The sequence below is a fragment of the Microcebus murinus genome, chromosome 6 (assembly GCF_040939455.1).
Source record: "Microcebus murinus isolate Inina chromosome 6, M.murinus_Inina_mat1.0, whole genome shotgun sequence".
NCBI classification, from domain to species: domain Eukaryota; kingdom Metazoa; phylum Chordata; class Mammalia; order Primates; family Cheirogaleidae; genus Microcebus; species Microcebus murinus.
Window position 1 is genome coordinate 99,840,409 of NC_134109.1, and position 27,916 is coordinate 99,868,324.

The window sequence follows — 27,916 nt, forward strand, 5'->3', positions numbered from 1 at the left end:
TGTCCTGTCCCCACTGTACGAAAGCCCCATGAGGGAGGACAGGGGCCTTGCCGCTCCTTTCCATCCCTAGCACCCCGGGTGGCTGGCGTTGTAGTATGTACTCGGTTACTGTTTACTGGATAAATGGATGGATGAACCAATGCAGCCACATATGCATCTCCTGCACTTCCTGCTTTTGGGAGAATCAACATAGATAATGGCTAAGGGACAGGTCTTGGAATCTGGGTTCAAATCCCAGTTGTGCCACTTACCAGCAGCCTGACACTGGGCAAGCTACTTAACCTCTCTCAGTGTAGGTTTCTCCCCTATAAATTAGGAATGATAATAAAATCTAATTAAGAGGGTTACTATCAGGATCAAACAAGGCACATAAGTGGCCCGTAGTTACCATTTTTGTGACTATTCCCTTGATTATCTCTCTCCCTTCCAGAATGAGATTCTTTTATCATCTGCCTGTTGAACTCCTACCCATTTTCCAGGCCCTGCCAGAATCCTCTCTCCTGTGGGAAGTGTCATCCGAATCAGCAGCCCGGCCCTCCTCCTCTCTCCCAGCCCTGCTCATGCGGCAACCTCAATGACCGAGGCTGCCAAGAGTTCTGGGAGTCTTGCCTCCCCAGCTAGACTACACACTTGCTGCGGGCAGGGCCTGCTTCTCCCCCTCCTCCTGTGTTCCTCCACACACCCAGCCTGGCGGATCATGTACAGCAAAATGTGTAGCTTTCCCCAGCTTACAAAGCAGTCACGCTCGTCTCATTGGATCCTCACTCTGTGAGGCAAGCACTGCCATCACCCTGTTTTCATGGGTGAAGAAACCAAGGCACGGGAGGTTAAGTGTTTGCCCAGCTAGTAGGCAGTGGAGCTGAGATTCAAGTGCAGGCCGCCCCAAATCCTGTGTGTGTTCCACTTTTCCACATTGCCTCCCTTCTTCCAGTTGATGCAAGAGTGCCTTCTGGGGTCACCCCTGCCTGCTAGCAAAGTGTGCCTCTCTGACCCGGCTCTGGTGCTTCATCAATTTGCTGCTCAGCTCCCTGTCCTTCCCAGAATGCTATAGCTGTGGCTTAGGGAATGGCCTGAACTCAGATGCACTTGGATTTGTTAAACCACAGCCTCTGGCCACTCACCCACTGCATAGCTCTGATCTCCTGCTGCCCTGCTGGGTAAAGCAGAAAAGAAAACCACTGTATGTTCTTGTGGGATAGAGGTAAAGAAATAAAATATCACTTTCAAGGCCATTCCAGGACCACTGGCTTTCAACCTTGGGCTAGTCAGCACTATGGTCTATCCTCCACAACTAGCAACTGCTGTGGGCTCTCCCTGCACACCCCTTTATCAGACCCTCGAAGCCACCAGGTGAGGTCAGGATGGATGTTGCCTCCATCTAACCAGTGAAGAACCTGGGCCAATCCAGGCATTCTGAGCCCCATGCTGTGCTTTGGGGGCCCCCATCTGTGCTAACTGCATATCAGAATCCCCTGGGAACAGTATTAAAAACACTGAACCAACTAAAATCTGACTCAACCAGGAGTAGGGTTCCAGAATCGGAATTGTAAAGCTCTGTAAGGAAGTCACAGTCAGCGTTCAGTGTGTGCAAAACCAGTATTAAAGAGGGCTCTGTCATCAGACATAGGTTTGAGTTCCACCTCTGCCCCAGGCTAGCTGTGTGACCTTGGCAAGTCACTCATCTCTCTGAGCCTTGGGCCCCTCATCTGCAAAATGGGAACATGGTAAGGGGCTCTGAGGAGGCACAATGAAGCCCTAGGAGCCCCCTAGGAACCTCTTCTTTCTATAAAATGGGTGTGACCATAGGGCCTCCTTCATAGGCCTGTTGTGTGGGCAAAATGAGTAAGTGCATGCAGAGCATTTAGAGAAGAGCCTGCATGTATATTAAGTGCTCAATAAATGCTGGCTGCCATGACTATGATCACACCACTGTTGCCACCACAGCACTTCAGCCCAAGTGCAGCACCATCCTGTTTGCAAAATGCTTTAGATTACAGGGTCTCAGAGAACCAGGGGTGTGTTGGAGCCTTCTGGCTCATGAGAGTGGACTGGTAAATTTGCAGGAATTTTGTGAGCTAGCTGTTAAACAAGACTATTATTTAAAATTATATAAAACATAAATTATATTAAAAACTATAAATACTTAAAACTTATAACCTCCTTTTTTAAAAAAAAATCTGTGATTTAGAATTTCCATGTTAAGTTATTTGTGCTTCTGTATCTGTAGCCCATACACCAACACTACATAATGGGGTGCCACGCACACCTCTTCCCAACTTTAATGAGTGACATCATGTTGGTACCTTGAAATCAGCCATGGTGGGTGTATTTTTACCGGAAATGAGCCAACGCTTCAAATCAAGACTTGACTTACTGCCTCCTCAAGTCTAGACTTAAGAAAGTGATGGGCAAGATTACTTAATAACACAGATTAAATTTAAAAGGGTGCCATGCCTATAGCCATTGTTTTGTGAATAGCACAGAAAAATAGAGGAAATAGTCTTTCAATATCCAAAAGCTATTGTTCAATTCAGCAAAGTCATGTCATTGAACAAGGGCCAACACATGTTTTCATTGTTTCATTTTCACCTTACTTGTTAATGTAAACAAAAGTATCAACCAACATTCTTGTCAGAACCACACTCATTTGTTAGCTGCAGCCATAGTTGGCTGCAGATACAAGAGTTTGGCAGGAATCAAGGAAAGTGTACTATGAGAATGAAATGGCTATATGAAATTTACAAGAAAAAGTATTATATATATTTTATCATTTGTAGATTGCACTACAAACCTTTGTATCAGTAAAATTTTACATTTACGTGCGTATATTTGTGTGTGTGCATACGAGTAATGAGTGTATGTACATAATTTTTTTCCCCCAGAGATCTTGCTGTTACCAGAATACCACTGCACAGAACCTCAGTAAAGTAGGTTACTGTCTGAGTTTTCTGATGAGGAAACTGAGGAACAAAGAAGCTAAGTAACTTATTCAAGGCCACACAACTAATAAGTGGTAGAGGTGGGTTTGAGCCGAGGTCTGCTGAGTGTCAAGATACCTGCTCTTTCTACTTCTAAGCTGCTTCCAGAATTAGATTCCTTCATCCCTGCTGAGATCAGCTGCAATGGCAGGGCTCATGGAGGGGCTGTGAATGGAACTTAACAGGCACTGTTTGAACACATGGTGCTTCAGTGGAGATCAGGTCTGGGCAGGAGTTCAGTGTGGGGGGCAGTGGATAGTGGGGAGCGGCAAGAGGCCTTTGAGCACCTAACCATGGTGGGGAAGAAAATAAGGACAAGAGAGTGATAAGGTATTGCATTTTTTAGTTTTCCTATTTGAAAAATGGGGATCATGATAATTAGTCCAACCCATATCAACCTGGGTTTTGAGACCCTGGGAATTCCACAGTGTCCTGCCATCCCGGAAATCTGCCCAGCCTACTGGCTGGAAAATGCCCCCTTATTCCTCCTTTGGATAGTTCCATGCCCACCTCCCTTTCTGAGGAGGCAAGAGAGAAACAGGGATAAATGTGGGCCAATAGGGAGGCTAGCTTGAAATTCATCACCAACAATTGTAAAGAGCTTTGGAGTTTTCAGGGCCCTTTTGTAACACTGATATATCCCTGGTCCCTCACTCCACTCCTGTGGGGCAGGAAGAGGCGGCAGTATTACCCCCACTTTAAGGCCAGGGAAAGGCCAGTGACATGACCTTCCCAACATCATACAGCAGAGATGGGACTCAAATGCAGGCTCAACCCCCACTCCTCTCCCCTTTCCACTACACCATGTGGCCTCCTGCTGAATCAGCTGGTTGGTTTAATGCCATTACAAAGCATCTATATTTCAACTCTTTTAATAGTTGCTCTCCACAGTTTAATTTTTGCCACGTTTTGTTATCTTTCCTTCAAACATTCAGGAGTTCAGTGTCCTCAGTTCATTTCTCCTCCAGGTTACCCTAGGCGGGGGCCTTGCAGTACTTGATGAGGCAGCTTGCATGTATTTCTAGGGCCCCAGGCTCACAGTCTGGGCCAGGGGGCTGAGATGCACGGGGCCCATGGGTGTACTCCAAGGCTGGGGCGCAAGCTAATCCTTGAGAATAAGGAATACGAAACAGGGTCCATCCCTCAGAGTGCACCAAGAAAGTAAGGAAAATCAGGAAAGATATGAATAAAAGCTTCTAAAGAAAATAAAAATAGTTTGAAGTAAATGTGTGCTGCTTGGGTTGAATGTAAAGTGAAAAGCAGGGAGAAATCGTTTCGTGAAAGTATTAAAATAGTATAGTTTTTTTTTTTGGTTGTTTTTTTTTTAAGTCTCACTCTGTCACTCTGGGTAGACTGCAGTGGCACTATCATAGCTCACTGCAACCTCAAACTCATGGGCTCAAGTGATCCTCCTGCCTCAGCCTCCTGAGTAGCTGGGACTGTAGGCGTACATTGCCACACCTGGTTAATTTTTCTATTTTTGGTAGAGACAGGGTCTCTGTCTTGCTTAGGCTGGTCTTGAATTCCTGACCTCCAGTGATTCTCCTGCCTTGGCCTCTCAGAGTGCTAGAATTATAGGCATGAGCCACCATACCTGGCTGAAAGTAGTATAGTTATCAGAACCTTAAAACACAAACATACACATACGTGTGTGTGCACCATTACCTGTTCATAAAAAGCTGGAGAAAATACACAAAATGTTAATAATGTTTTTTTGGAAACTCTGTGGATAACTTCTTTATATATTTCTATATGCTTTTTATAACAGCATAAAAGATTATCAACATTTTTTTTTAAAGTTTATGGGGTATCGTTGATTGATCTTTCCCCCACATCATTAGTATAGCCACCAACTAGCTTACTCTCTATCAACCATCTTCTCTCTTGCCAGGAGAATTTTCTTATGAAATCAGAAATTATATCATGTTTCTCCACCAACTAAAGGTCTCCCATAAATTATTATTAATTTTCTTAAGTGTAATAATAGTACCATGAGTCAGTAGGAGATTGAACTTAATCTTGGGCAATACATATATACTGATGATAGATAGATAGATAGATAGATAGATAGATAGATAGATAGATAGATAGATAGATAGATAGATAGAGATAGAGATAGATAGAGATGGTTTTTGTATTTTTTTTTTCATTTTTAAGGAGAGAAAGAGGTAAATCAAATGTGGCCAAATGTTGAATGTAGGGGGAAAGTGTAATAGTGCCCATTTTATTCTTCTAATTTCTTCAAATGTTCTGAAATTTTTTCCCAATAAATAGTTTTGAGGGGAAAAAAAACATATTTAGCTGTGACTGCCTACAGAAACTCTTTGGTCTGGCCCTGAACCTTTACAGTCTCACCCTAACCCATCTGGCCAGCTGAATCTCTGCCAAATCTCATCTCCACTCCATGCCCCAGGTTTTACTATGGAAAGAGCTTCATTCTTAAGTTCTACTTCCAAACACATGCATATTCCATAGCTATTAATAAAATACAAATTAATTTTTAAGTATGAGGGATATCTTATTAGAAAGAAACCACAATTATCAGAAAGAAAAAACAGTGTAACCAGATGAGAAATTAACTGTGTAAAGAATAAATTTATGGCACGGTACTGATCTTTCAATTAGCCTCGTGTTTAGCCAGAAGTAAGAAATCTAGACTGTGAATCCAGAATCTGGTAGAATAAAATCTGGTGCTTAGTGTTTCCTCACTGCCAAAGTTCAAGTACCAGCCCTATCATTTAATACCTGTGTGATCTTGGACAAGTTACTTAACCACTCTGAATCTCAATTGCTTTGTCCATAAAAATCTCAATACCTTGTACTTCAATGAGGATCAAATGAGAAGACAGATGTGAAAGCATGCTGTATTCCAGCAAGTCCCTGTACATTTAAAGTATTAATCACTATATTTCTTACGAAAACTTGACCAACAGACCACATCATACCATGAACATAAGAAGAGCTCAAAGGATGATTTAGGGCACAGAGGAATTTGGATTTGGGGAGTATCTTTCTCAGGAAGGAATTCACCCCTCTTAACACTATTTATATAAAGTGAAAGCCCCCTCGGAGTTCTGGGTTCCTGGCTTGCACACAATTTTAATCAATTGTCACGGCTTGTTTCTTGGCTTAAAATACCTTCAGACTTAAGGACCATCTTCCACTTCTGGGTTCTCAAGCTGGATAAGGCTCAGGAGTGTGGGGAAGGACACACCCATACTCAGAGGGGAAACTTCCAAATCCAAAATAAACAAGAACACACAAAACTGCCCTCTGTAAGGCCTTTATGTTGGGATCATGCAGCAGGGTGAGGCTCCTGGGAGGTACTGAGCCCATTTCCGGGTGACCCATCCTGGGGAAGGCACGTCTGAAGGGAGGTCCAGTCCTACCCAGTACTAGGGGACAGGCAGCCCCAGGGTTGCTGCCCTCTAAGTCAATACAGGGCAGTTTCATCCTCCCCACCACCTCCACCTCCCACATCAGCAGGTCTTTCTGCGGTGAGTGTACAACACACACCGGGATGGTCGCCACTCTGCTGAGGCGGAGAGCTCATCCCTTGGACATGAGCATTTGTTGGTGAGAACTGGTTAGCTTTTATTTCAGATGGTGTCCCCACCGAGTATCACTGTGCCCATCTCCCAGGAGATGGTGGGTCCCTGGAAGGCCGGTCCCACAGCATGTTGATGTTTGTCACTCTCCCCCATGGTGTAGAGTAGGCCCTCAATAATTGTTCACATTAATGAATTAAAATCTGCCTGCAACCTCGTTTGCATTTTCCAGGTAAGACATGAAAGGGCCTTAGGCATCCATGTGTTTGGTCTTCACTAAAGCATCCATTCTTTCAATTATTCATTCATTCATTCATTCACTCATTCATTCAACACTGAGTGATTCCCCATGTGTCAGGCACTGTGCAGCACAAAGTGACTCAGTGAGGAATGCTCTCAGCAGTTCGTACAAAGGGCAACAGAAGCAGAGAGGCAGGTTAGTTCTTAGCTATGCTTTTGGGAGATGGCAGGGATGGCAAAGGCTTCCCAGAAGAAATGGGGTTTCTGCTGGGCCTCTAAGGATGAGCAGGAAGTCTGTGAGCAGAAAAAGGAAGAGAGCAGTAGCCTGGATGGGAACAGGATGAACAGAGGAGGAGAGAGGCCAGAAAACGCATCTGTCGTTTTGTTGCTTGGGGCTACTTTTTTAGAGTAGGGAAGGGTGGATGCAGCCAGAAACTGGCGTAAGGCGGTGCAAGAAAGGCCTGAATGCCATGCTGAGAATGGGTTCACTTCCCCTAAGGCGAATAAAGATCCATCACAGATCTTTGGACAAGAGCATGTCATGATCTGTTTTTACCAAGACTGCTTATCTTGCGTTAATTTGCCCATTTGTCTGCTCTCTGCAACAAGGCAGGGGACACGCAGTGAGCAGGAACAGAGCCTGGCTGTCCCAAGCACAATGGCTGAACATAGGAGGAGCTTATCGAATAGCAGCTTGAGGAGAGCTCATTCGCATTCCAAAGGCAAGCCAGAGAGTGACCTTCCTCTTTCACCTGCTCCTTTAAGCTGGAAGGTGACGGTGGAAAGCAGGTTATGAGTAGGGGTGTGGAGACCACATGGTGGCTGTGCTCCTGGGGCAGCAAGTTCCTTGCCTGGCTTGTTTGACAAGGAGTAACAGAATACAAGCAGGAGAGGAAAGCAAAGGTCCCTCGTGGAGAATGAAAATCAGGAAGAAAAATGTGGATTTTGTGTGGTAGGAAACAACACGGAACCTAGAAGCTTCCTCTAAACTACCAGCTGGCAGAAAGTTCCATCCAGGGGGCACACAGACCCACGTTCTGGCTCCAGGAGGTGCCTACCCAATCCTGAGGTCATCCCTCTGAGTTCCAGCTACTCATCATGGCCTGAAGTGGCCCAGCTGGGCCTGGGCCAAGGGCCCCACGCGTGGGGGAGTCTGAGAGCTCAGAGTCCTCACAGCTCTGCAAATAGTGACTGTGGTAGGGGTTTGCAGAATCCCCACCCCACATGCATCCAGGGGAAACCCAGACTGTCCCCAGGTCATGGAAAATGTCCAGACTGAGCCCAGGAACTAGAGACAAGCCCCCACCAGCAGTCCCACCTAGCAACCAACCTTAGCTCACTGCCGGGCAATTTAGAATTGCACTGCCAGGGTTTCTTTTCCTGGTCTATCAGGACCCAAAACACTGTAACAAGAGTTGTGTTTTCTTTTCCTCTGTTCTGGGAAGGGAAATAATAACAACAGCTACTATTACAGAGCACCTATTCCATATTCAGCACTTAATGCTTCCTCTCTCTAAGCCTTACAACAGCTCTGCCAGTTAGGTGTTATTTTCGTATCGAAGCTGGAAAACTGAGGTTCGGGTGTACTCTGATACACCGTAGAGTAAGGATCAAACCCCTGTGTGTCTAAGGCCAAGTCAGGGCTCCCCTTAGCACAGCGAGCTGCCATGGAAACAAATAAAAACTCCTGAACCTGCTATAGCCATCGGGGCCTGCGGGCTCCACCAACTCCTCCTACCTCTGCCAGACCTACCAGGGAAAAGACAAAGGAGCTCATTTTGAGGCTGGTATCCTCGAGCCAGCAAAGACACAAGAAAACAAGTTAATTATCCATAGCAGTACCAGGAAGGAGACGCAGGTGCAATCCAGACAGACCGTTTCCTGCTTGGTGTATTACTACCCTTAGGTCCAAAGGCCTGCCCAGGCCTCACCCTCCTTGGTGAAGACTCCGCAAGGGTCTTCTGTTGGAGGTATTACAAATAGGATTAGAAATGCTAAGACAAATGGCATAAGGAGGAGGGGATCATGCTAAGGGGACTCACAGTGGAGTACGAGCTGGGGCAGGGACCTATGTGTGGGACTACTGGCACATCATACTCTCTCTGGGCCAAAGGTCCAAGCCAGAATTTGGGTGTCATCTGGGCTCTGCCCTCTGCATCTCCACATCTAACTAACACGTCACCCAGATTACTGCGTTATCCTCCTAGCTGGGCCCCCAGCCTTCCGGCTGTCCCCAGACTATCCTCCCAGCCAGAGGGATCATTTTGAAACACACCCTTGCTCCCAACACCTTGCTGCTTGCCTGGCCTCCGTATCTCTCAGGGTAAAGTGCAGCCTCCTTGGCTTAGTGCTCATGCCCTGTGTCTGCCTCCTGCACTCCTCCTGGCATCATTCCCAGTCACTCAGCACAGACTCCCTATGCCCGTACTTCCTGAATGCACTGCTCCGTTCTGTGACCCTACAATGATGGCCTCTCTTCCATAGAAGGCCATTCCCCTCTGCTCCCGCCTGCCACTCGTTCAGAACTCAACTCAATACCACCTCTTCCAGGAAGCCCTCTCTGATACCCTAGTCTCCCTCTGGCTCCCCAGCCCCTGTGCTTTCCTCTATCGGCACTGAGAGTTGTTGGTCCTTCTCTTCTATCTCCTACACTAAATTCTCTGGAAAAGAGGAACCAAGCCCAGATAGGCCCTCAGTGGATTTTGCATCTGCAGCAATACCCAGGCACCCAGCACAGTGCTTGAAAGACCATAGGGAATTCTGGATAGAAAAATAAATGGGTCTCCTCCCTGGAAAACAGGTCATGGGTTTGATCATGAGTCAGGGGACCTTTATGCTGTAGGTGTCTGTAAGGCTCACCATCCTTTGCAACTGAGCTCTGTTACTAAGGGAATTGATCCTTCTACTTTGACCACATGCTTGCTGTGGGGTCACAGTAAACTTTTCTCGGCCCTGAATACCCATTACCACAAATGATCAGTGGCCCTAGAAGCAGTTTTATGGCCACAGTCTGGGGCAGGGCAGAGGAGGGCAGCCAGCGGTCCCTGGGCTCCAAAATGTATAGGCTCTGGCCAAGGAATGCTGGGTCTGGAGAACAAGCCAACCTCAGCAGGCCTCTAAACGCTCCTAGTTCTGTCCAGGACTTACTCTTCATTACTGAAAATTCAGTCTGTGAAATATGTTTGGTTTCAAGCTTCCTGTCACTGATCGACTTATTTGAAAATTATGCCCAACCAGCTCCCTGAAAGAGCTACAGTACTGCAGTCTGATTAAGAAGCTTCTTGTAGTCAGGCCCCATGTGTGAAAAAACTAAGACACAAACTGAAACTGGAGAGAGGTGGACACGTTCCATGGCATCATTTCTTTCCCAGGAGCTCAGGGTTTTCAATTGAAAGACAAAGGAGGAGGGCTGAGTGGGCGCTGGGGGCCCCGTGGCAATGACACTGGGTGGGGGGACTGGGCCCCTCCTTCCTAAACTCTGGTTCTTTTCCCTCTCTCCTCTTACTGACCTTGAGATCAAAGTGAGCAATTTTCTTTGTGTGAAGGTAGTTCACCCCATCCAGGATCTGCTTAATGAAGCTGGTGGCTTCCTCCTCACTCAGTGACTCCTTCTGGGCCAGGAAATCGAAGAGCTCTCCTCCAGACACTCTGTAAGACACCAGCGGGAGGGCCCAGGCTCAGTCAGCCTTGTGTGTCAGGAGGCCAGCTGATGGTGCGACCCCTGAACCTGACAAGCCCTCCACCCCTGCCCGGGGGACCCCGTATGGCAGAATCCCCCTCACTCATGTCATAGGCTTTATCCAGCCAACAGCAGGAACTGACTTTGCTTCTATGTGGGGTGTTCTTTCTGTTGGATCCCAAGGGCAGGAATCGCCCTGAGGGTGTTGCCGGAAGGGCCACTACTTACACTCCAGGCCCACCTCCTGGTTACCCTGATGTTGCCCTCTCCCTGCCCAAGATGGCAGAGGACAGAAACAAGCACTGTGAGATGATGCAATGGTCTGAATGTTTGTGCTCCCCAAAAATTCATATTTTGAAATCCTACCCCCCAAGGTGATGGTATTAGCAGGTGGGGCTTTTGGAAAAGTGATTAGGTCATGAAGATACAGCACCCTCACGAATGGGATTATTGTCCTTATAAGAGTGACCCCATCTGCTCTTATCAGGAGAACTAGGGAGAAAAAAGAAAAAAAAAGAATACATAAAATTTAAATTAATTAAAAATATTTAAAAAAAAGAAAAAGAAAGAGTGACCCCCAGAGGGCTCATTCGCCCTTTCTATCACGTGAAGTTACAGTGAGAAGACAGCCATCCATGAGCAAGTGAGCTCTCACCAGACACTGACTCTACTAGCACCTTGATCTTGGACTTCCCAACCTCCAGTACTGTGAGAAATAAATGTCTACTGTTTGTCAGCTACCAAGTTTATAGTATTTTGTTATATAACAGCCTGAATGGACTAAGAGAAGAAATTGATACCAAGAGTGGAGTGCTACTATAACAAACATCTAAAAATGTGGAAGCAGCTTTGGAACTGGCTAAGAAGTAGAGGCTGGAAAAGTTTGGAGGAACAGGTAAGAAAAAGCTGCATTGCCATGAATGAACCATTAAGGGTGATTCTGGTGAGGGCTCAGAAGATGAGGAGATGTCTCAGTCTTCTTAGAGAATACTCATGTGGGCATAAAAAGAATATTAGTAGCAATGTGGATGGTAAAAGCCATTCTGATGAGGTCTCAGATGGAAACGAGGAATGTCTGTTATTGGGCAATGGAAGAAAGGCCTTCCTTTTTATAAAGTAACAGAGAACTTGGCTGAATTGTGTTTGTGTCCTAAGTGTTTTGTGGAAGCAATAAATTGTGAGCAATAAAATTGGATATTTGGCTGAGGAAGTGTCTAAGCAAAGCACTGAAGGAATGGCCTGATTTCTCTTGACTGCTTATAGTGAACTACAAAAAGAGAGAAATGATTTAAAGATGGAATTGTTAATCAAAAGGGAATAAAAACTTAAAAGCTTGAAAAATGTTGAGCCTGTTCATATCAGAACAAATGAGAGAATCTGTTTGGGAGAGAACAAAGGTATGAATGATCAAGCACTGTTTGGCAAGGAGATTAGTATGATTGGCCATCTCAAAGGAAGCCAGGTGCTATTCATCAAGACAATAGGGAAATTAGTCAGCCACCTAAACAGAAGCCAGGACCTATTGTTCCAGATTGTTAGAATGACCCTGAAGTCATTTCAGAGATTATGGAAGGTAAGGGGGAGGCCCCTCTCATCACAGATCCACAGGCCAGGGCCTTGGGGGCAGAATGATATCAAAGGAGGAGCCTCCACTGCCCAGTGCTGCCTTACCTTGTAGGCTCCGCTCCCCAAACTTTGTTGCCACATCCCTTAGCCACACCAGGTGCGGCTCCCCGAGGGCAATGCTGTAGCATGCTCTGTGCCAAGCAAAGGTGGTGGGTGTGTGTCTGCCTCCCTCTGGATTTCCAGCTCTAGGGCAATGGCCAGCAGAGCCAATGGGGGTGGGGTTGCCTTGAGACTCCAGACCAGTAGAAGCACTAGAGAGCAATTTCAGCCTGGGAGAGTTACAGGCAGGCAACTTCAACCAAGTGGGCCTGGAGGGCAGAGCAATTAAGCCAAAGATTATTCTGAGACATAAGGTTTTGAACTAGCTTGGGACCTGTCACTCCTTTCTTCTTTCCTACTTCTTCCTTTTGGAATGGGAATGTCTATCCTATGCCTGTCCCACCATTGCAATTTGGAAGCATGTAACCCATTTGATATCACATGTTCACAACTAGAGAGCAATTTGCTTCAGAACCAGTCAAACTTTGAGTCTCACCCATATCTGATTTAGATATTTTAGATGAGACTTTGGACTTTAAACTTTAGAGTTGGTGCTGGAATGAGTTAAGGTTTTTGGAGCTATTGGGATGGAATGAATGTATTTTACATTTGAGAAAGACATGAATTCGGGGGGCCAGGGACAGAATGCTATAGTATAAATGGACTAAGATTGATGATAAAGAGGAACAAATGCTAGGCCAGAAACTGGAGACTCAGGTTCCATTCCAGCCCTGCCACTGACCTTGGACAACTCACTTCCTGTCTTCAAGCAGGCCTTGGTTTCCTCTCCTGCAAAATGAGCATCCTGGACAAGATGGCCCTAAAGCACCTTTTCTTTAATTTTACAAAAGATGGACTGTTCATAGGCTCAAGAGAATCTAGTCATGGTCCTAATTTAAACATAAGACCCCACTAATTATATTAATCTCTAAAAACTCTAGAATACTACTTTTTTCACACTCCACACTCTTGAACGGTATGGTTGATGTGGACAAGAATGGAGACCCTCAAGGCAAAAAGAATCTCCCCTGGGATTTAGAGTTGCTAGATAAAGTAGATTTTTACTTGTTAAATCTGGCAACGCTCCTGGGCTTGTTTATCCTCTGACAGATGCTGGGGTATCCTGGCAGCATGTGCTTCTCTGGGGCTGGGACAGAGCCAAAGGTCACCGCAGGGAAAAAAAAATCTCAGGAAGAGATCTGGGCCAAGGAATCCAGGATCTTGGGATCATTTAGAGAACCTGTTTACAATGCAGGTTCCCAGGTCCCACCATCAACCTTAACAAATTAGATTCTCTACTAGAGAGGCCTTAGAACCTATATCCTTTGCAATAACAACAACATAATAATAGTAATTACTACTCACTGAACACTTACTCTATGTTACATGCTTTAAGCTCACTCATTTAATTATCATAATACTCTCTGAGCTAAGGATTATTATTTTCCTATTTGACAGTTAAAGAAACAGAGGCTCGAAAAGGTTAAGTGACTTGCTCACAGTCACACGGCTAGTAAGTAGCACAGTCAGGATTCAAACCCAAGCAGAATGACTCCTAACTACTATATAATACTGAGTATCCTCAGATGATTCTTAAATGGCCAGAATGGCTCTATCCCAGCTTTGGGAATCACTTCCCTGTCACCTAGTCCATCCTAAATAAACAGCATCAATATCGTTTCCTCCTTTCTGTGAAAATGCCTAGAAACACACCTAGACCCACTCAATAATCTTAGCGTCATGAAAAGTAGAACTGGATATGATGTGGTGCGATAGGAAGTACACAGCAACACTTCTGACTTATTGTGACCTAAAAAATTACACCTAAATCTGCTTAAGCCTCTTGTGTAGCACTATCAACAGAACTTTCTGCAGTGATGAAAATGTTATATAAATATATATATATATATGCTGTCCAATACAGTAGCCACTAGTCACATGTGATTTCTAAGCACTTGAAATAGGACTGGTGTGACTGAGGAACTCAATTTTAAATTTTATTTAATTTTAATTAATTCTAATTTAAAAACTAAAGTGGTGTAAAATATTTCCCATGAAACACAACTTTATTGTTTTTATAGGATTGCATTTCAATTTAACCGTTGCACTGCATATGAGTTGAGAAGTGTAAAATTCACACTGGATTTTGAAGACTTAGTATGAAAAAAAAGAATGTAAAATATCTCACTAATAATTTTTATACTGACATGTTAAACTGATCTATTGTATATGTTGAGTTAAATGAAATATTATTAAAATTAATTCACCTATTTCTTTCTACTTATTCAATATGGCTACTAGAAAATTTAAAATTATATATGTGGTTCATATGTACATTTCTATCAGAAAGCACCAATAAGAAGGGTATCTCCTCTAGATCTAATTTATCAGTTTACAAGAAACACGGGATAGAGGAACAAGTTAAATGATACCATGAGGAAAGAATTAAGTCTAATGCAAACTGTAAGATCATCGATGGGACAAATAACCTAGTTTTTCCAACTTACAAATTCCATCAAAAAACAGAGAAAGAGAGGAAGGTGAAAGGGTAAGGAGAGTGAAATAAGATGGCACATTTGTTTGTACCGTCTGCTAGAGCTACAGTGCCCCCACAGTGAGCTGGCTGTGGCCTCAGAGGGCTGCTGGGGTGTTGGGGGTGAGGCTGGTGTATCAGTTTCTCAGTATCTCATGAGTGAGGTCATCCTGTACCTCACTCCTACCTGGGACAGGTGCTGGAACCTGGCACATCCTCCCAGCTGCTGAAGGAGTAACCCTGAGTCTACTCTGCAGACTGGGGTCAAAGGGCCAGGACAGTCACCCCGATCCTTCCACAATCAAGACTCAACCTTCACTTTGGGGTGGGGCATGTGAGAGTACCAGGGCTCAACTTTTCTTCTTGTGAAACAGGAGTGGGGGAAAAATATGGTCTCATTGCCACCTTCAGGGGTGGAGGTGGGAGTGGGAGGAATCTTGATGCAATGTTGGGATAAGTGCTGTGGGATCTCTGATAACGCCTGTGACATAAATCCACACACCACATCATTGTCAGCGGGGGCAGCAGTGGAAGAGAGATTGATTTAGAGTTTATCTGAAGTTTACCACCAGTGCAATGTGCTTTCTCAAACATGCCATCACCTGAGCCTCACATCGGCCCTGAGGGGTAAATGGAACCTCTGTCCCCATTTGTCAGATGAGGAAACTGAGGCCTCAAGAAAACAAGTTGCGGCCGGGCACGGTGGTTCACGCCTGTAATCTTATCACTCTGGGAGGCTGAGGCAGGAGGATCGCTCAAGGTCAGGAGTTTGAAACCAGCCTGAGCAAGAACAACCCTGTCTCTACTAAAAATACAAAGAAATTAATTGGCCAACTAAAAATATATAGAAAAAATTAGCCGGGCATGGTGGCGCATGCCTATAGTCCCAGCTACTCCGGAGGCTGAGGCAGAAGGATTGCTTGAGCCCAGGAGTTTGAGGTTGCTGTGAGCTAGGCTGACGCCACAGCACTCTAGCCAGGGCAACAGAGTAAGACCCTGTCTCAAAAAAAAAAAAAAGAAAAGAAAACAAGTGGCTTATCCAAGGTCACACAGCTAGTAAGTGGCAGAACCAGGATTTAGACCCAGAGGGCTCAGCCCCAGTGTATCACATGTCCCTCTCACCATGTTACAAAGCCTGAGTTGCTGATGCAAAAAGGAAAGCCTCCAAGCCACCCAGGCACTGGGCAGCCCTCTGACACCCCTGCTCAGCTGCGTCCAGGCCCTTACCACCCTGGGCTTCACTATCGGCCTCTCTCTACCCAGCTAGATTATGTCTGATTCCACAGCACCTGGTGTGAGAAAGATGTTCAATAGAAGTATGGTGAATAAAAGAAGGAAATAAAACATTAAAAATATCAACATGGCCGGGGATGGTGGCTCATTCCTGTAATCCCAGCATTCTGCGAGGTTGAGACAGAAGGATTGTTCAAGGGCAGGAGTTTGACATCAGCCTGAGCAAGCAAGAACAAGACTCCTTCTCTACAAAAAAAAAAAAAAAAAAGAAAAAGAAAAAAAGAAAAATTTATGCAGGCATGGTGGGGCACACCTGTAGTCCCAGTTACTTGGGAGACTGAGGCAGGAGAATCACTTAAGCCCAGGAGTTTGAGGTTGCAGTGAGCTACATGACGCCACTGCACTCCAGCCTGGGTGACAGAGCTGGTGAAGCATAGTCTCCTTGGGATAAAGAAGGAACAGCCACTGTGGCCCTCAGACTCTCCCCAGGGACTCAGAAAGGTGGGAGGCTGTTGACCTGCCTGGGGTAACAGTCCAAGCCCTAGACACCACCAGGCTGGGGACATTCACATCAATGCTCAGTCACCTCTTTTCACAGCCCAGTCAAGGAGCCTGGCTTTTATTTCTTTCCCCCCCCCTAACAGTTTCTAGCAAGGGCTTCTCAGCTGTAAGACCTCTGCTCTGGAGTCATGCCCCATCTCCTTCCCAGTTCTTTCCTCTCACATCCTAAATCTCTTTAGCTTCAAGATGAAAAGCAGAACCTCAGAGTCTGGTCTCCTCTCTTCTCTCATATTCCCAGGATTGTCTCCTTCCTGCTAATCTGACCTTTGCCCCCTTCCTCCCTGCAGGTTGGTCTGCCTGCTGGAAATGCTTTTCAGACTCTTCCGGGAATGTGTGCGCAAATGAACTGCGTAGGTGGCAATAGGGGAAGGACTCTGCCAGAGCTGCTGGGCCCCAGGAAGCTGGACTCAATTCACAGCTGGGAAGCGTCGCCGCCACCCTGCAGCACTCTGCCAGGCCTTTCTCTGGTATGCAACCGCCAGGGTATCGCTTTCCACAGGCTTGGAGTCGAGGAGGCCCCAGAGTGGTCAGGGGCCAGCGACAGGAGGCCTGCCCAACCCTCAAAGGGGAGAAGTACATTTTTCAAGGCAAGCTCCACATGTATCATGAGTTAATCTACTGAGATTTTGAATATATTCTTTATACCATACAGAAGTCAATTTATATGGACAACTAAATCCTTCCCAACCCTGCCTTCAAAGGCCATGACCAGAGGCAGCTGCTTCTAAGGAGGTCACAGATGGGATAATAACAGCTGAAGAGAACTTAAACCAGGGCTGGGCATGTCCTCCTAGTGCTGGGCACTTTAGCAGAAAGCAAGAGGAAGCCCCGCAACAGATAACAGTTGCTGAGAGAGGCAGTGGGATCAGGGTAGACTTATCTGTAAAACCTGCAACTGAGCACATTTCAACTAAGGAGATGGACACGAGTATCATGTTCAACTACGGGGCAAACCCACTTTCCTATCAGGGCACAGTGAGGATCAGGAGGCCAAAGACTCCTGCTCAGCCCAACAGGAGTCACCAAGTCCAAGCACAAAGTCCATGAACTCCTCTCCTGAAAGGTCCTCCTTCTCAGCCCCTGGCCACACGTGGTTACGCACAGTCTTAGCAAGCTTGGATCTTTTCTAATCTCACAAATCCTTAGCATTCCAGAGACAAGCACCCTGAGAGCAATGAGACAGCGTGGAAGTCAAGGCAGAGACAGAAACTGTGAACAAACAAAACTCAACAAGCACAGCAGCCCAGGCAAGTTCACGGGGGCACCGGTGTGACAGCTGATGTTATGCACGGTGCACCTGAGCTCACTAGAAGATGGCACATAACTATTGGCTGACTGCGAGCCTGCTGGGAGAAACAGGGACATCTCAAGGACAGCCCATTCCCCAACTCCCGGGCTTCTACAAACAAGGAGAAACAGGTAATTTCCCCAGCAATTAAAGAAGTGCCAATTAAAACAAGAAAGTATCAATTTATAACTATAAACATCAATAAATAATGAAAAACATTTTATAGCCGATGACCCAGGGGCGGCAAGGCTGCAGGCAAACAGGAACAGTCCTGAGCTGCAGTCGTACTGGTTACCCAACACCCTCCTGAGAAAGTGAGGACATCAAAGTCCCAACAATGCAGCCTTTGACCTAATCATCCCACTCCTGCAGACTTTAGCTACATCCTAGGGATTTAACTGAAAGAATTAATTCAAAATAAAAGGGGGAAATCACAGGAGGAAAGTTGTTTCATCAATATAATTTGTAAAGGTCAAAAGCTAGGAAATAAAAACCAAATGTCCAACAATAGGGAAACACTGGTATATAGTTCAAAGAAAGAGGGTACAGTCAGTTGAAAGAGAAAAGGCAATTTATGGAATTATGTTAACTGGAAAAAAACGTAGAGCAGGAAATTATACAAGCACAATGATTGTATACAAATAAAGATTGAAGGGAACCACAGAAAAATATAAAAAATATAAATATTTGAGTTGTAGGATCATGAATGTAGTATCTTTTTAATTCCTGAAAGTTTTTTTTTTTTTTTTGTAATAAACTTTTGATAAAGTGGCCTGGCCTTCCCAGTAAGGTATGGTTGTCACTCTCTGTTGGGAATCAGGATGCCAACTGCTAACCCTTCATCTTGGAGCATGGCACACCTTGGGCTGCCCACACCTGGGGGACTCTAACTGGCTTCTGTTTGTTTTTTTTTTCTTGAGATAGTCTCACTCTGGCACCCTGGGTAGAGTACAATGGCATCATCACAGCTCACTGCAACCTCAAACTCCTGGGCTCAAGCAATCCTCCTGCCTCAACCTCCTGAGTAGCTGGGACTACAGGAACGCACCACCACGTCCAGCTAATTTTTTCTATTTTTGGTAGAGATGGAATCTTACTCTTTCTCAGGCTGGTCTTGAACTCCTGACCTCAAGAAATCTTCCTGCCTCAGCCTCCCAGAGTGCTGGGATTACAGGTGTGAGCCACTGCGCCCGGCCCTTGTCTGGGTGAGGCAGGTGCGTGCACCAACTAGTCCAACTGGCCAGGAGGTCCACGGGAGAAACATGGAAGACATTAGCAGCTAGAGAAGGGGAAAGCACGAGCAATTCCATACATTTAAACATTGAAATGGATAATTTAAGAATCAAATGCAAGAGCATGCAATTGCCCATCTGCTACTTAAATCTATATCCTGCCAACAACAGAGTTGTTCTCAAATTAGAATGATTTCAAATGTCTGGTGGTCCACCCAATCTGTAGGCAAGTTAAGGATGGCTGCCTGGTTTACAGATGAGACCTGAAGCTCAGAGAGTTGAGATGACTTGCCCAAAGGCACAAAATCAGGGACTGCTGAGACAGACACCACCATTCCCCTGCTAACTGGCAGATGCACACATGCTTGTGAGGCTCAGAACATTCTTAACATGGGGTGTTGCTCTGGACTGGACACAGCCACTATGTCTTGTGCCACAAACCGACTCAAACCTTATTGTTTGCCAGAGCCCTACCTCCTTGTTCCATGGAGTTGCCTCCAGGAGTACACCAGGGTGGCCAGCCCACCCTCAGAGTCTTGGTGTTGTCTGTCCAAATCCCACTAAGCATTGAGAAGTCCTCTCCTAGGCCAGCATAAGGCCATCCGCCTCATGCTCACAGGTGTCTGCACCAGCCATGTGGACTCAAGTTGGGCCCCACCACTTCCTGGCTATAGGGTCTTGCAAGTGACCTGGCTTAGTGCTCCTGTCTGTAAAACGGGGATGATAGGAGCCTCTGTGTGACAGCATTGTTATGAGGATTAGGTAAGGCAATAGCATTTGGCACAGTGAATGCAAAATAACCTCTCCATGTTAGTAAGACATTTCCCTCATCATAGTCACTATAAGGATTGAACAAGACGACAAATATAAAGCACTTAGCAAATGCTTGGCTGATGGTAGGGCTCCCTAAATAAGAGCTATAATAATAAAGGCATCAAACACAGCACAAAAGCAGTGGATTTTCCCCCAGGAAAGGGCTGGAGAAGAGCTTCACAGAGCCTGGAGGACATCTGTTCTTGCCCTCCTCATAGATGAGATCCCTCCCTGACGGCCTCCCTGCTTCCCTCCCCACCCTCTGCCCCTCTCACCCTCCCACAGGCTCCTCCAGCCAGGAAATGACCCCAGTGCAGTCATTTCTTCCCTTTGCTCCCCAGGGCCCAACAAAAGCCAGACTCGGACCATCACCCTCTGCCCCTGCTACTAGGCAAGCTCAGCCCTCCTGTGGCCTAGTTTCAGGAGGAGGCTGGGGGTAACTGAGGCAGAGGGAAATTGACTTTACCTGACTTGATCTCCTCCCGCTGAGCTTAGCCCAGGTTGCCGCTGCCCCCCGGGGCCTGCGGCTGGAGCTTCCACCACCCCACCCACCCCGGCGGCCCCCCCACGGCCCCAGCACTTCACTCACAGCTCCAGGATGAGCACCACGTCGGTGCGGTTCTCGTAGACGTCGTGCAGCGTGATGACGTTGGGGTGCAGCACCTGCCGCAGGATGCTCACCTCCCGCTCGATCTCCTCCCGGCTCACGCCTCGCCGGCTCGCCCGGCTCTGCCGCTTCTTGATGAACTTGGCTGCATACTCCAGTCCCGTGCTCTTCTCCCTGCACTTCTTCACGATGGCAAACTGGCCGCTGCGGGGACACAGACCCACATGATCAGGACATCATAGTGGCCGTCGGGAAAGTGACACCACTGTCAACTACTGGGCCACACTAATTCAGAGTCACTCTGCCAGGACAGGACAGATCATCCACCAGACAGCGTCCCCACGTGGCTGACAATCTGTGACTGAGACAGGGCAGGTACTGGGCTTCCCCTCTGTTCATATGAATCCTGAACCTTTTACTAGGAATCAGTGTTATTATTGTTATTCCCAGTGTACAGAGGGGAATACTGAGGCCCCGAAAGGTCATTGATCAGGATGACACAACTTTGCCATTGCAGAGCCTCAGTTAGAACCCAAGTCTGGTATCTACCACATGAAATCGCAATGTCTATACACAGACCGGGTTGGTGGGGATCCTGGTTTGGGTGGGGGTCAGAGGGGAGACAGCCTAACAAAGTCAGCCAAACAAAGCTCTCAGAGTGGGAGACCATCACAGTGAGAGGGCTAGCATGACTATAGAGTTGTAAAATTAGGAAACTGAGGCACAAGGAGATGCTGAGTGGCTTGCCTGAGGTAATCACAGAGTTAATGGCAAAGCCAAGCCTCAAAGCCAGACAGCCCCCTGTCCACAAAGCCTCTGAGAGAGTTTAAGGAGTCCAGAGCATGCATAGTCCCCTTCAGGTGCTAGCACCTAGGGCTGGGCCTGGAACTCCTTCACCCCAGGGACCGAGACAGCAACTGTGAAATGGTGTCCATGCTGGAGCAGCAAGCAGCTCTGAGCCAGCTTCCCTGTGTGCTCCAAGGGCAGCCCACCCCACGGGGAAGGGCAGCAGCCTTCTGCTTCTCCTTCTCACTTCCAGAAATCAGCAGGAGCAGACCAAAGTCCCTGGAGCCTTCCCAGCGGCTGTCCCTCCTGGGCATCCTCCCAGTCCCTTTCCGCCATTGCCCATCACTGCCCCATGCTTTCTTGCCACCCAAAATGCCCACTGCTTGGGGCAACTCAGAAAGTTTTAGGGTTCAGCTTAATGGCTTAATAAGGGTCCACCAGACTCCAGATTTAGGACACACTCTCTTAGCGGCTCTGGGGTAGAAGTCACATATAATGAAATGTTTTTCCCCAACCTCAGAATATTTGCCCCAACCTCAGAAAATAGCATTGTATCTGGACCACTCCATTATTAGAATAATCCTCAAGACAGTCTTCAAAATAGCCTGGGTAGCAATAACAACGACAAAGTCAAATTGAGCAAGCACAGAATAGGTATGCCAATGCTTTAATCCATTCTATGGCAACCACTTTAGAGATGTCACCAAACACAAATTCAAGTCTCTCTCCATCCCCTCATCCTCCCTTCACTCAACACTGAGCATCTGCTCCGTGCCAGGCAGCAAGGGACAGGGACCAAAGGCACAGACAACGGGCACAAATGGATAAGTCCTCGGGGCTGGGCTGGGCAGGGAAGGCTTTGTGGAGCCACATTTATATTATATTATCCACTAACTCTAAAGTTACAGCTATGAAGGCCCCAAATATTGGCTCTGAGCTGTCCACACATTAGGGACTGACGCAGGTGGAGTGAAGCCAGGCCTCTCAAAGCCAGAGTGAACACATTCAGTGGAATCTCTAACACAGATGGCCACTTGGAGCCACTTAGGGCCTCGGGGACATCGGGTCCCTTAGTGGGTGCCAGCAAACACTTGACAAAGCTTCCAGGCCCAGGCGGCTGCGAGTCTCAGCACCAGGGTCCTCTCTTTCTGACAGACACCTCCGGGGACTGCGGTCCCCAGCACCTGGCATCTCAGAGTATCTGTGACCTTTACGCAGCAGCCCTGAGTTCCGACAGGGAAAGCCAAGCTTAAGGATTTTAAGCGATGCGTTTCAGTTTACAGAGTACACAGGCGGCGGTGCAGGGCTCGGCTTGGCACCCAAATGCCCCAGCTCCCAGCCCCGCACCGTGTTGGCTTGTGAAGGGGCAAAAGGGGTTTTTTAATAAAGCAGAGCTGAACGTTTCAGGTCACCTTGACATAGCTTCCCCTTTATATTATGAGGGAAATTAAGCTGTTTGTTTTTTTTTTTCCCATATCACATGCCTGAAAATTTTCTCAAACTCTCAAAAGGCAAATGAGTGTTTGCTTTTCCTGCCTGAGTTTTCTCTTTGTAAAGAGTGTCGTGGCAATGAGAGGTGACAGGGGCAGGCCTCATGGGCAGGCAGCTTCCCCCTCCAAAGGGAAGTATTTTGGGAGCCGGTGACTGAGACAGAGCCAAATACCAGGCAACACCACTCATCACACCTCTCTTCTCTCCTCAACCTGCGTGGGGGCCTCAGGCAGAGCCAAGGCCCTAGCTGGTCTCCCCTCTCCTTGGGCTGTTTCCAGAAGAGTGAAGAACACACTCTGCTAGGCCCAGGCCCCAGGCTTCAAGGTCAAAAAGGCCTGGCCTTGGGGACTTATGCTGTCACCTGGGGCAAGCCGCTACCTATTCTGAGCCTTGGTTTCTTCATCTGCGAAACAGGAATCAGGATTCCCTGCTAGAGAACTGCATAGACTGGGAATATTTGCAGGGTTGGCTCATGGTCAGTACCAATAAATGGATCACGTGAAGGCTGAGCAAGAAGCACCCAGAGACACGAGTCACTGACTCAAAAAATGGTCTGGAACCTGCAACCAGGAAATCAGTTTAATTGTAAAAGACTCCAGTGATTCCAGTGCACAGCCAGAGGTGAGAACGTCTCTGTTCCAAGCAATTAGCCAACTCTTTTAATCCTAAAGCAGTGGTTCTCATCCCTGGCTATACACGAATCTCTTAGTTCCATTTTACAGATTAAACACCCTGAGGCTTAGAGAAGTTAAGTGTCCCGGTAGTTGGGCCAGGTAGCAGGGCTAGGACACAGAGTCATGTCTACTGACTCCAGCTTCAGTGAGACTGTCGAGGTAACTAACCAGCACTAGTGAACCGTAGAAGTGAGGAGAGGGGCCCACCACAGAAGGGAGGGTTTATTTTATCACTGACATTGTTTAGAATTACTGGCACGTGGTGATAATAAAAAGCAGGCTGATTTTTATTCAATTTTATTATTGGGTTTTAAATTCTCAAAAGCCAAGGCACCCTCACGGCCTGCAACAAGGTGGACCACTGCCTGCCCACCCACCCTCTGTGGGAAGCCAACGGCCAGCCGGACTTGTTCTGCCACCTTCCCGGGGCCAGCTGCTAAAGGTTTTGTAGGGTCTATGAATAGAGTGGGTCTGACTCATTCTCTTTCTCAGATGACTCTGAAGTGTCCATGAAGAGTGTGATCTGCCCCAAAGTCACCAGTTTATCAAGGTGGAGATAAGGCAGCGCTGCACAGAATGCAGGGACCCGACCCAGGGACAAGATGCTGTGTGAGGTGAGTGGTATCAAAGGGGAAGTGTTCCGAGGCAGAGGGACATGGAGACGGGGTTCCTCCTCCTGCTTCCCCACAAAGGTCACTGCAGTTCCTCCTCCCACCCTGGAGAACAATGTGTCGAGATACCTCTCGAATTACCCTGCAAGTTTTCATGGCCACAGTGCAGCGATAATGCTTAGAAACTTCCCATTAAGGCCAGCCCAGGTGCAGCCCAACAGGTAGGGGAATGGAACCTTTAGCCCATGTGTCTCAAAGGCTGGAGCAGTTCCAATCTATAGTCCACAGGCATCAGATCAGCCTGATCCCGGAGGGCCCACACTCAGATTCCACAGCAACAGCCTGTCTGGAGCTAGTGCCACCTCCCCACTCCTCTGCCTGGCTGCACCACCCCCATCTCCCACCTCTTCCCATTAATCCATCCTCTAGCCAGGCCATTCCCAATTCCCATGAATAAGATCCTTTCCCTCAACGCTTTAGCAACCAAACTGTTTCTGATCTCCTATACCCAAGTTCAGAATTTAGAGTCAAAAGAATTTAGAATTTAGAGTCAAAAGATCCAGGTTCTCTTTCCAGCTCTGCTGCCTTTAGCAAACTGCATCACCCTGAGCCTCGGTTTCCTTGTGTTTCACACAGACATAAGAATATCCCAATCTCATCAGACTATAATGAGAATGAAATGAGGCAAGGATGTGAATGCACCATGTGAATCATGCTTTCTCCATGCATGTGAATTATTATTTCTTTCTGTGTCTGGATCATGACATCAAACGAATGCTGGTCTCCATTTTCCCATCCCAGCATATTCTTGAACCTGATTCCGCTGCAATGAAGCCCAGTCCAGCCCAGCTCAGGTCCCAGCTTAGAAATAGAGAGTGCTGGGGAGGACTGTGACAGTTGAAAAGCAGGGTCCCCAAGTGTGGTCAGGATCCAGGAAGGCAGAAAACACTTGGGGACACAGTTACTCAAGGTGAGGGCAAGCAAAGGACCAGATATCCAGGAAACCAACATAGAGTGCAGAAACATAACATCATCAGAAGTCAGAGCAGGGAGCAGGTCAGGATTACAGGCCAGAGAGGTGAGCATAAGGGCAAAATTTTACCAAAAACCCAGTGGGTAGCATGTCAGGAACTAGACAGGCAAGACAAGGAGAAGCCTGCAGGGAGTAGTGGCAAAGTCAGCACGCAGCAGGTGGAGACTCCAGGGCAGGCGTCCTCAAACTATGGCTCGCGGGCCACATGCGGGTGTTTTTGCCCATTTGTGTTTTTACTTCAAAATAAGATATGTGCAGTGTGCATAGGAATTTGTTCATAGTTTTTTTTTTTAACTACAGTCCGACCCTCCAACGGTCTGAGGGACAGTGAACTGGCCCCCTGTTTAAAAAGTTTGAGGACCCCTTCTGTAGAGCAACAGAAACATCAGCCAAGAACCTGCAAACAGAAGAGGGCACAGGGCTGCTCAAAAGGACTTTTCTCCCAGTGAATGGGCCAAGCTTGCTGTTTAATGAACCTATTTCTCCTCCCTGACCATGTTGCTACTGTCTTTCTTGACAATGGCTTTTAAATTTATTTGAGATATGGAACCCTCTCTCTCAAATCTTTCACAAAAGTCTGATATGTAAAACAGTTAAAAAGCTGGGCTTCTTTGGGGGAGAGGTACTCAGGGCCCATCCACTCACCATCCCCACCCATAAGGCCTAATGGGCCTTCATGCAACCCCAAAAGCTCTAGGGAACACAGTTTGAGAAATGCTGCTTTGTAGCATGAAACTATGTTCTCAGGTGATCCCAGAGAAGTTTCAAAGTGTAAATGAAAGTAAAAGAGAAACAGAACATACTGGTGCTTCTCAGAATTATCATCTAGGCTTTTAAGAAGTCATTCAAACTCATGGACAACAGTGAGGAATACTTGTAGGGTAAGAATCAGAAACCAGAAGTCTCCAGGGAACCTATAAATGGCCCCTGTCCACAAAGTCACAGGGGGCTGCTCCATGCTAGCCTGTGACAGCTGCTTTAACAGGTTAGAGATTGTTTAATTTCCTGGCCCTACACACTAACTTCCTTTCTCTGGCCTTTCTTTTTCTTTTTTTGGTTAGAAAAACTCCGAAAGCACAAAAAGGAAGGAACCATTTAGCAGAGCCAAGTCGGGCTGAGGTATTTATTCCTCTTTGGAACCTAAAGTTTCAGCACATTTTGATGCTGTTGTCAAATAAGCATGACCCCATAAGTCCAAGACCTGAAATGAATTAGACTCAATTTAAGTCGGACTTGCCTATATAAATATTTTCACTGAAAATACACCTTAGTGTCCTCTGATATTTCCCTTAGTCTAGAATCTAGATTTTAGACACTGATACGACGTAGGTTACTGAGGAAGTGCTGGGCTTGTACCTACCCATTATCCACCCACCCACCCATCTACTCACCCAACCATTCACCCACCATCCAACCCTCATTTATTGATCATTGTCCTAAGTGCTATAAACAAGACACACCCCACAACTTGAGAGGCTTATATTTTGTTGCAGAGATCAGACAAACACCGATGAAAAGGAAATCTATAGCAAGGATGTAAAACAAATACATGGAGAGGCACGTATTTGCAGCAGCTGGAGAGGCAGGGAGCGATACACAAATGCTCATTCTGCCCAAGTCACGACTCTCCACCCCACTCCCTCCCTGTCAAGTGGTCACTTTCTCAAGGAAATACACCAGGAGGCTGAACTTGCCCTTTTGTCTCCTCTTTGTGGGGTGGAGGGAAGGGTAGAACTCGCAGTCAAGTGGCCAGGTGTGCTCAGTTGGGCCAGGCACCCTTCCCACCCCCCGAGTTCCTGACAGTCGGATGTACATTTGATCAGCAAAAGAACTTAAACAGAACAGGCCAGCTTGCTCACTCCTAGAAACATCAGCCAGGCACTAGCCTGGGCAAAGTCCAGGAGACTGGACCATAAAGTATAACAATTTCAACATGAGCTAGTGCTGCAGCACGAGGAAAGAACTGCAGAAAAAAGATGGAAAAATCCAGGGTGGCTTTAGGCTTTCCTATTACTGTGGGGGTATAGGGTCGTCCCTCATGAAAAGGTGAAGTGAACAGCTCATCTTCTAGACTATAGCCCCCTCCCCAACTGGCCAGACTCCTCCCCTCTAATACAAAGAGCTCTCCTGCACCTAGCCTGTCTCCTGTGAACTTTGCACCTCTTCCTGGCCCACATCCCCCTGCAATCCTTCCCAAAATTCACAGGAGGTGACAAAGGATTTCCAAGGGTTAATCTGACCTCCCTCCAGAGTAACACCTTCGCATTTTAACAGCATCTTTGACCAAGAGGGCTTTAATGGTGGCACGTCTAGGCAGACATTGGACAAGTGGGGAAATGACTTGGGGATAGAAAGGTCTTTCCACTTGCCTAAAATTCACACTAAAAAGATAGCTCTGCAAAGGTCCACGTGTCTGCATATGCGAATGTGGGTGTGTGCACAGATCAGAACCAATGACTTCTTTCCATTTTCTTCTGTACACATGGATCTTATGGCCTGAGGGGTTCTTACTGCAACTTCTTCATTGATACTCAACTCTTAGCCATCTAAGGTAGATGGTCTCTGTTTCTCAGAATTTCTATGAATTTTTTACCCCAAGTTTGCTTCCTCACCATTACTTGGCAATGCCCAAGATGGCTTGTCTCTCCCAGACACTCTGGGCTATGAATGGGAAAGACTATGTGTTGTGGGCAGAGCTCAGGGTTAGGAGTCCTGGCTCCACCACCAAATTCTAACCCCACTTCTCTCATGGGGCCTCAGTTTCCTTATCCAAAAATGAAAGGTTAGAGCAAGATATCTCTTTCAGGTCCCTACCTCCATACCTGTTAGATTCTCTGATGCAGGTCAATATGTCACATATATGTATCAGTATGAAACACATCCTGTAGACACTCAAGGTGGTTTCTGGGTTTCCTTTTGCATGGAGACTGACCACTCGTGTTAG

The 27,916-nt window shown here is 46.8% G+C and overlaps 1 protein-coding gene across 3 annotated transcripts in view; it reads right to left on the reverse strand.

The window, feature by feature from the left end:
* The window catches only part of DAPK2 (death associated protein kinase 2), a 113,762-nt gene that overhangs the window by 33,907 nt on the left and 51,939 nt on the right, over positions 1 to 27,916 (reverse strand). For all 3 annotated transcript variants that reach the window (XM_012758680.3, XM_012758678.3, XM_012758676.3), the window contains exons 3-4: positions 20,360 to 20,581; positions 10,276 to 10,414 (exon numbers count right to left, since the gene is read on the reverse strand). In XM_012758680.3, the coding sequence (XP_012614134.1) occupies positions 10,276 to 10,414; positions 20,360 to 20,581 (361 nt within the window). The remainder of the gene's footprint in view (positions 1 to 10,275; positions 10,415 to 20,359; positions 20,582 to 27,916) is intronic.